At 38.2% G+C, this 9,743-nt stretch overlaps 1 protein-coding gene across 1 annotated transcript; it reads right to left on the reverse strand.

Moving 5' to 3' along the window:
- Positions 1–455: 455 nt before the first annotated feature.
- LOC124133918 (NF-kappa-B inhibitor-interacting Ras-like protein 2) lies at positions 456–7,787 on the reverse strand. Its single transcript, XM_046498499.2, has 7 exons — positions 7,450–7,787; positions 6,454–6,549; positions 5,187–5,234; positions 4,721–4,816; positions 3,331–3,424; positions 2,218–2,304; positions 456–1,150 (listed from the first exon to the last, which is right to left on the reverse strand). The coding sequence occupies exons 1-7, from the start codon at positions 7,552–7,554 to the stop codon at positions 1,095–1,097; spliced, it is 582 nt and encodes a 193-aa protein (XP_046354455.1). The 5' UTR covers positions 7,555–7,787; the 3' UTR covers positions 456–1,094.
- Between the last annotated feature and the right edge of the window lie 1,956 nt (positions 7,788–9,743).

Raw genomic sequence — 9,743 nt, forward strand, 5'->3', positions numbered from 1 at the left:
TTTAACAACTGAATCCATACAATGTAAACCATCTATTTGCCATTCCAGAATGTTCTTTTGTTCAGGTCTCAAATTTGCAATTGAGAATATGTCAAAATAGTCGCCAATTTGAAATTAGTGCCGTAAAGCATGAGAAAGCTGCCTTCTGATTGGTCATTCCATTGGTCGGTCAAAATTCGCGCAAGGGCGGTCTGACGTGACCCGTAATGCGATGTCCTCAGATCTTTGTTTAGCGGCAGCGAGAACTAAGATCTGCTTTCAATGAGACTGCTCCTTGGTGGTACAGTGAGTAGCATCTCCCCAATGCAAGGGAGGTAACTGAAAATAAAAGTCCAGTTTCCACCCATGCTGAACAAGGCTGGAATTAAGGAATTATATTTTGGCTGGACTAACGATTCTATGCATAGTCCAATAAAAATCGCGTAACAATATCGCTATCCGGTTCGTAAACTGCCGTGTAGATTTCAGTCGACTGCAGGATTTGCAAAGCATGTTTACCAACAACTTAGCGTCAAACAGATATTTTCCAAATGATTTTATGTTTTTAATCAAGGTGCTCATGTGATTTGATGCACTTTGTGAAGTAAGGCCCGTTTCAATACAAAATAGATCTTTATTATCAATCAGATTGTCTTCACTAGGTGAAGCCATTTTATTTAAGGCAAATGCAAGTGATATGAGAAGTGGAAGCTGATTGATCAATAGCTGGGACATAGAAGGGACATAACTAATAATACCCATTGGCGGCGCTACGATCGAGCCCAGAACAGAAATTGCATCCTAATTCAGCAAGGGTGGAAACTGGACTTTTACAGTCAGGTAACTCCCTTGCCTCAGGAAGATGAGCTAAGTTACAACAAAATCAATAAGGTAGTTGTTACCTCATATAATTCCCCAAATTCTCTTAAATGACAAGATGATAGTGTGGTTTCTGGCCTGACAACATGAAATAGAGAGTAAGTTAATCAGCTGACCTCAGCTAAGTGAGTGATGCAAGACGTTTGTGAATTGACCGTAGGACTATGACATATTGACAAGGCCTAAAAGGTACATTAGTTACATGAACACGACCCTGGACTTCCATTTGAACTTCCTCAGCTCTCCATGCTTACAGACTTGGCTTTCCTGCTGGGCAGGAATGTTGACTTGCCTGCAAAAAAATATACATGTAAATGTTTGCAAGCTTGTGTGACATAAGCAGTAATCAAGCAAAAGAGTCTGCAAAAGAGATTGGCTAGTTAATACCATTATTGATGTGAGTGTGTTAATTTTGATGTGACATTCCATCATACATTGTTTGCAGTCACAAGATCATTGTCTTCATAATGTCCAAGTCATAGTGGATTTGATTTAAACACAATACTGATTTCTTCTGAAATAAGTTCCATGAGCCAAATGAAACTAGATTACAAATGCAGACAAAGTTGAACAACCAAATTCTTTAGAACATTTCCATCTTACCAATACCACCAACTTTACATGAAGTTCTCCTCTTACTGTCTTGTACAGAATTAGTATCTGTACAATTATAATCTAACCTTAGTGTTTGCTTCTGCTACACACAGATCAGAGGACATGACATTGCAGGTCAAGTCAAAACGACCTATAGCAAAGTTGACAAATCAAAGAAATCACTTAACAAGAAGTCGACATTAGCAAATCAAAAAGCAGTTTTCTCGAGCTTCACGGCACTTGTTTCACCCTGGTGACTTCCATTCCAGACTACACTTTCAAATATATTTTGAAAAATTCTCGATTCAAAATTTGAAAAATGAACAAAAGAATGGAATTTCTCATAAATGTCCGAGAATGTATAATAGTACTTCACACTGGCTATGTAAAGCTTTTTCTGTTCAAATATATATCCCATTGAAGTGAGAGATAAACATTGATTTTGAAAGAGTAAGCCCCTAAATGTCATTTGGAATACTGTTGTCATAACAATTTTGAGGTTGCATGATTAGAAAACATCCCTTCAGTCACTTCATGGCAACTCTCTGATTGGTCAGATGAAAGGTCATTTTGACGAGACCTGTATTATAAATGGAATGTTCTCAGATCTTTGATTAGTGGTAGCGAAAACTAAGATCTGATTTTAGTGAAATTGGTATTAGTACAGTCAAATACTAAACAATAACAGGAATACATCTGTCGACTTTACTGATTCTACTGCCTACATAGCTACAACAATCACAGAGACATGGCGGCAGTACTTACTTGGTGGTGTTGTGATCTTGGAGGCCAGCCACACAAATGGTTCAACAAGGGACTGACGGTTCGTAACGGAGACTTCCCACAGTCGCACTGATAACAGAGTTGTGAAATATATTAAACACAGATACCATTTTAGGTCTTTGAAAGGCATTTAGAAGTGATACACATAAGGAAGAGAATATATGGATGTCAACTTCTTTATTATGATAGATATTATGAAGTTGACATCCATATATTCTCTTCCTTAGATACCATTTTGTTTTGTATGTTTGTAACAAGTTTAGACCAGACAATTCAGTGATTAGGTATCCATCTACAGAACTGGGGATCCACCTAGTTAGCAAGTATGGCCACCTGATCCCATAAGTCACCTCCTACAGCAAGCAAGGATGAAGACCAACTCTAACCAGGATCTTCACGAGGTAACTCAGATATCAGCTGATTACATACCTACATAATTAAACCACATATTTCTTTAAGTCCATGAACTTGATGAATGATGTACCCACAAATTAGTTTCTAACAGGCAATGACTTCTTTCTCGGGTGACACTTTTAAGGATATTTCTGGTTTTGTATTCAACTGACAGGACACAGAAAATATACATAAAATATGAACATTTTCAGTTTATTTATATTTTCCCAACTGCATGTTCTTTGATTGATTACTGTCTACTGTTTAAATAATGATTTATCAATGTAAATACAAGTACATTGTTCCTGTAAAACCATCCTCTAGAAGTAGCATTTATTGTTTGGTTATCAAAAATGTCCCAAATTAATTTTCACCGAATAAAATAAAAAGTATTCAGCTACACAAGTTTGTTTATATTTTAACCAATCCTTGTCAATTGTTTCTGAGAAAAAAGCGTACAGATGCCAGACATTGAACAGGGTTATGACAACCTCACGTGTGAGTCAGGTGAGTTAAAAAGTGTTGCCATAATTGATGTGGAAATAATGAATCGCATGGGGTACAAAAGAAATGGAGTCATGCAGGGTTATGCATCATAATAATCAGTATTTTAGAAGTTATTATTTCTCCAGTAACCATGACACAGGTCTGTATGTAATATTTTAAACTAGTCCTTCATGACATTGACAGACAGAAGCCTACATTTCTCCTTGCCGGCCCAGGCCATGGCAGTGTTGAAGTCCACCTGTCTGTGTTCCGTTAACTCACTCTTGTTGCCGATGACGATGATGTGAATCTGTTGAAGATAAATAGATGAGCTGGTTGTGTTGAGATGATACAGATGCAGAAGAATGAGTAGCTTCCAATTAAATATAGAATCAAATCTTAAATGAAATGTTTAAAGAAGAGGTACATCAGGTATGAAGTTTCTAACTCTGTTAAAGGAGCATTGTTGAGAAAAACAATTACAGCAATGGCAGAGCTCAAGCTTTAGCAAAATGATTAAACAGCTCACGAGGATGTACAAGAGGTCTCAAGCTACTTTTAAATCAATAAACTTCAATAAAACAAATATGTCTTGGTTGGGCTATTATTCATTCCATTTGATGATGCATTATGTTTCCTAGCATGGGACCGCCTCCGTGGTCTAGTGGATAGAGCATCTGCCTGGAGTTCAAACCCAGGCCACATCTTACGAAAAGACACTAAAAGATAGTACTTGTTACCCTGCCTTGCATTAAAGGGACAGTACATCTATGGTCCTGCATGTTTTTAAATCATACATGAAATAATTTCCAAGTGAAATCACATGCCTGATTCAATTCTCAAACCAAAACAATAGAGCTCTGCACAGCGAAGCCAAAAACGCAAGCGCTGTGCAGAGTAAACTGGCTTCAGTCATGTTTTTTATTAGAGGCAAATGATGAGCCTAATGCAAGCATTTCGGTGTGCTTTACATTTTGTTCTGCATAAATATATAGACGTTTCCACATGATTTGACGTAAATATGTGTTTCACGATACGTACCATATCGTGACCTATGTATCATGACACGTATCATATTGTGACCTTGATGTCTCATTTCACCCTTAATATAATGACCTTGCTATGGAGATATGATTTATATCACATAAGCCCTCGAGGACATTACTGGAACGTTCGCTTGTCATGCTGAAGACCCGGGTTCAATTCCCGACATGCGTAAAATGTGTTAAGCCCATTTCTGGTGTCCCCCGCTGGATTATTACGGCAGCGTAAAACCATACTCACTCGAGGACATTACTGTGTCCTGCTTATGACAGAAGACAATAAGCAGTAAAGAATCAGAAAGCAGGGTTCAACAATGGTGGGTGGGTGAGAGTTGTTTTATGCATTCAGCTACATTCCTGCCGATTTGGGCAAACTAGATGTCGACAGCATGAGCAAATATCTACCTTATTACTTCACACACAACCAGTTCACACATTGTGACCACCCAGTCCTCAGTTACATTAGTTCACACATGCATGGTTTTAAAGGGACCTGTTCTGCCCCAGGTTACCCATGGGCCATGGACATTATGAAGAGAATATTTATGACGGCCTGAACTCACCTCCTTCTTGTCCCTGGTTTTGTCGATGTCTCTCTTTAGTTTGTCTAGTTTCTTGAAAGACTCAAAGTTTGTCACATCATACACAAGCACAAAGCCCTATAAACAGAGATACATACAAACTACAATAAGCAGTGCTACAAAGGACTTATAACAGAAACAGTTTTGGGATTTTTTATTTATTTTATTTGGGGGGCAAATATAAAAAAATACAATCACCATATATGATATGAGCTCAACGGCTCAAATAAATAATATCAATAAAACTTAGAAATATAATTTCAAATTTCATTTGTACATATTAATTATTTGAAAATGATAAGCATGATAAGAACCAGAGACTATAAATCAGTATATGGTCTCGGTAAGAACTAATAATTTACATTGTACATGTGTACTCCAAACAATATTTCTAATATCATATTGTGTGTTGTTCAGATAATTAACAAGTTTCTAATTCTATACTTACATCAGGAAAGTTTAGGTAGTGTTTTGGTAGATCTGTGTTGCTCCCATCCTACAACACACAACACATGAAACCCTCATGAAGCCATGGCAACATTAAAACAAAAGTCAAGTTGAATATCAAGAATCATGTTACAGTAAAACCTTACTTATCCAAACTTTACTGTTCCCATAGAAACCCTATTAATCTGAACTTTACTATTCCCATAGAAACTCTAATAATCCAAACTTTACTGTTCCCAGTGAAACCCTAATAATCTGAATTTTACTGTTCCCATAGAAACCCTAATAATCTGAACTCTACTGTTCCCATAGAAACCCTAATAATCTGAACTCTACTGTTCCCAGTGAAACCCTAATAATCTTAACTCTTGTTCCCAGTGAAACCCTAATAATCTGAACTCTTGTTCCCAGTGAAACCCTAATAATCTGAACTTTACTGTTCCCAGTGAAACCCTAATAATCTGAACTCTACTGTTCCCAGTGAAACCCTAATAATCTGAACTTTACTGTTCCCAGTGAAACCCTAATAATCTGAACTCTACTGTTCCCAGTGAAACCCTAATAATCTGAATTTTACTGTTCCCATAGAAACCCAAATAATCTGAACTCTACTGTTCCCAGTGAAACCCTAATAATCTGAACTTTACTGTTCCTAGTGATACCCTAATAATCTGAACTTTACTGTTCCCAGTGAAACCCTAATAATCTGAACTCTACTGTTCCCAGTGAAACCCTAATAATCTGAACTCTACTTTTCCCAGTGAAACCCTAATAATCTGAACTTTACTGTTCCCATAGAAACCCTATTAATCTGAACTTTACTGTTCCCATAGAAACCCTATTAATCTGAACTTTACTGTTCCCATAGAAACTCTAATATTCCAAACTTTACTGTTCCCAGTGAAACCCTAATAATCTGAACTTTATTGTTCCCATAGAAACCCTAATAATCTGAACTCTACTGTTCCCATAGAAACCCTAATAATCTGAACTTTACTGTTCCCATAGAAACCCTAATAATCTGAACTCTACTGTTCCCATAGAAACCCTAATAATCTGAACTCTACTGTTCCCAGTGAAACCCAGTAAAAGCGGTGTTAAACACAACTCACTAATGAAAGTAATTTGAGTAATTTGAGTGGATTGCTACTTTTAGCATAATTTTTTTATCAAAATAGAACAGAGATTTATTTTTCTAGATAAACAAGGATGAATGGCCCCATAAAACAAGATGTTTTTACAAAGATTTTGTATCTGAGAAGACTTACAAAACCTCCAATATCAAAGATGCGTATCTTCTCCTTTATGCCCCGATCAGTCTCAATCACAGCTGTGTAGATGTCTTCAATGGTGGCCTGCATCGGCTGACGAAACAACATGGACACACATTTCACCGCATTTGTTAAAAGTCAGACAAATATTCATCAAGCAGTAATAATTACTCATAATTATTGATGATCTGATGATAGACTGATCGTTTAGTAACCATGTACTGGTGAAATGATCAATTAAAGTGTTCATAATACATTACGGGTTAAACGCTATTTAAGATCATTATAATCAGTGTTCAAACATCCATTAAATTCAAACACAATTCCAAATGAACACACTCCATTTATCATTGTTAATATACATGATATACAAATAATCTGGCATTATCATTTAAGAAATAATTAAGATCATCATAAAAACAGGTACTAAGGTAAATTTGATGGTGCAATGCATCAATCAAGTAATATTTAAAGGGGGTTTATGATCGGGCAAATCAACAAACCTTACATGTTTAAACCAAATGTTATAGCATGTATTAGTCCAACAATTGATAACCCTTAGAATACAGAGACAATGTCTTAGTTTCCTTATGAGCTAATTACAACCTAAGAGCAAGACTGAAAAGGAACTCTATATTATGAAGCATAGTCACTCTTTAATTAGAAAAGTTTCTCATCCTAAAAGGCTCTGTGCACAAACTTTGCTATTTTGGCGCTGTCAATCAGTGAAAGTCCAGTAGGCAAATAGCATTCTGCTACAAGAACCTTGTCTACTCTTTAATAAGTCAATTGTTCATACATTATTTTGATTATTAATCAATCATTATGAAGTGGGTTCCATTTATGAAAACTAAAGGCTTCCGAATTTCTATTTCATATGGCACTTAGGTTTGGTTTTGTTTGGAAAGCTTCAGGATGAATTATGCTTTCTCCTGAGTTTAAAAATAAAGAAAAGAAATATCTAAAACTATACGGGAGACGGCGATGCCTCACCGTGTTTTCGATGACGTGATTCGCGTAGAGCAGCTGCTCCACCATGGACGTCTTTCCGACACCGGTCTGGCCGCACATCAGCATTTTGCCGATCTTTACAGGCATCGTGAGAAGTTGTGAATGTCACTGTCAGCTTGCAAATATCACAATTTTGTCATAATCTAAGTAATTTTATTATTGTTAGGGATCTTTTCTTCGTAAGTTAAGAAATCAATACACGGATGTCAGTCCTTGTGAGATAAGGCAACATTCATCGCGCGTCACGCTGATAAACGCTTGTATTTTGCTTGTCTGGAAAACTTCTGTCAAATCGCCATTGCTTCCTGTTTACATTATTACCTCCCCTTAGTTCAATGGCGCGTGTTGGTTACGCAAAAAGTGGGATTGTATTCGTCTCTTCTCGAGCTAACGATTGATGTGGCAATATTTTAACATAATGGTTGTCGAATTACAGAAGAATACCTCTGAATTGCGTTAGTGGCATTAGAATAAATGACAAGAAAAGTATGCTTTTTTCTTATTGATGAAATAATGGGGAAAGAAGAAAATAATGTAAAATGTGTTTCCAATTCCCAGCCTAGAGTTTTTGGTGACAGGGTTCAATTCCATTGTGCCTACATCCCATTGTGCCTTCGTCCCAAGTTGCCTACGGAGATTCAGTTTCATTCCTATTTATGTGTAGGTTTGACCAGGGAGCTTATGCCAGCATGTCACCTATACTCCTTCGTTTGAAAGTTCGACCTCCCACGTGGTGTAGTGGTAGAGCGTTCGCCAGGAGGGCGGAAGGTCCGGGGTTTGATCCCCGGCCGCGTCATACCAAAAGACGTTAAAAGATGGTACTTGTTGTTACCCTGTCTGGCGCTCGACATGAGGGCCTAAAACAAGGACTGCTCGCCTCGGAGTCAGTATACTGTATCTGAGTGGGGTATTCATGTTAAACTGCGGCGTGGTATCTCAGTGGGCTAGCACTATAAGATAAACATTAGTCCGGGCTAGAACAAGCAGCCACACACGTGCATGTACGACGCTGTATAAGTGCAATAATCTTGGACGCGACGTTAAACCCCATTTCACCTCACCTCATTTGAAACTTCACCCGGCGCGTCCTTCTATTGAGGTGTCCTCAGATCTTCACGCAGAGGAATCATATCGGTTGATTGGTTTGTTGTTTAACGCCGCACTCAGCTATATGACGGCGGTCTGTAAATAATCGAGTCTGGACCAGGCAATCCAGTGATTGATATCATGAGCATCGATCCATGCAATTGGGATCGATGACATGCATCAACCAAGTCAGCGAGCCTGACCACCCGATCCCGTTAGTCGCCTCTGACGACAAGCATAGTCGTCTTTTACGGCAAGCATGGGTTGCTGAAGATCTATTCTACCCCGGATCTTCACAGGTCGAATCATATCGGAATAAAAGTTATATATTTCAATGAGATTGCTACATCTAAAGACGTACATACATCTATTTACGTCTTTGCTACATCTCAACACTAACACACATCTTCATTACTTATTTATACCCTTTATACATTCTCATTTTGATAACATTGATTGATTAAGTTATGAACGATTCGGGTTTACAAGTATCCACCTTTGGAATTGACGCGAATGCCTTCCATGTGCATGGCGGTTCAAAGTTCATTACGGCTATCTTGGGTGTGTAGGTAGCACGTGCCATGAATTAATATAATTTAATTAATCAGCATTTATGCAGTCGGTAGTCGATCAGTTTATCGTTTGATAAACACAGTCCTTACTATTTAATTATAATAAAACAGGGCGCACTTGTTGCCAAGTCGTCTCAAGCGCCGCAATTCGCTGTGCAGAGTTGCGTTTCTAGGGCCCGCCAGAAACCTATGGTCGTGGGTTCGAATCCTGGATAAAGTTTCTTGGTTCTCGTGCACGTTCTCGTGGGTTTCACCAAAGTGGCAAACGTCTGAGATCTTTATCACTTCGGGGTTTCCTCCCACATTAAGCTGACACGCCGTGATATAACTGAAATACTGTTTAGAGCGGCGTTAACAAACACATTCACTCACTAAATGATAAAATTCTCAAAAATATAATATACTTATTGTTTCATATGAAATTTGGATACCGAAATACATAAGGGTCTGACAGGGGGAAACGTAATGGAGGAAGCACTCCATCTAATGACTGTTTAGATCAATGAATCTCGGGTAGGTTTGTTTAGATATACTGCAGGGGGGGGCACGGGTGGCACGGGTGGCCCAGTTGTCTAAGGCGCCGCGATTCGCTGTGCAGAGTTGCGTCCCTTGGGCACG

Source organism: Haliotis rufescens, unplaced genomic scaffold, assembly GCF_023055435.1.
Source record: "Haliotis rufescens isolate VD_foot unplaced genomic scaffold, xgHalRufe1.0.p SCAF_17, whole genome shotgun sequence".
NCBI lineage: Eukaryota > Metazoa > Mollusca > Gastropoda > Lepetellida > Haliotidae > Haliotis > Haliotis rufescens.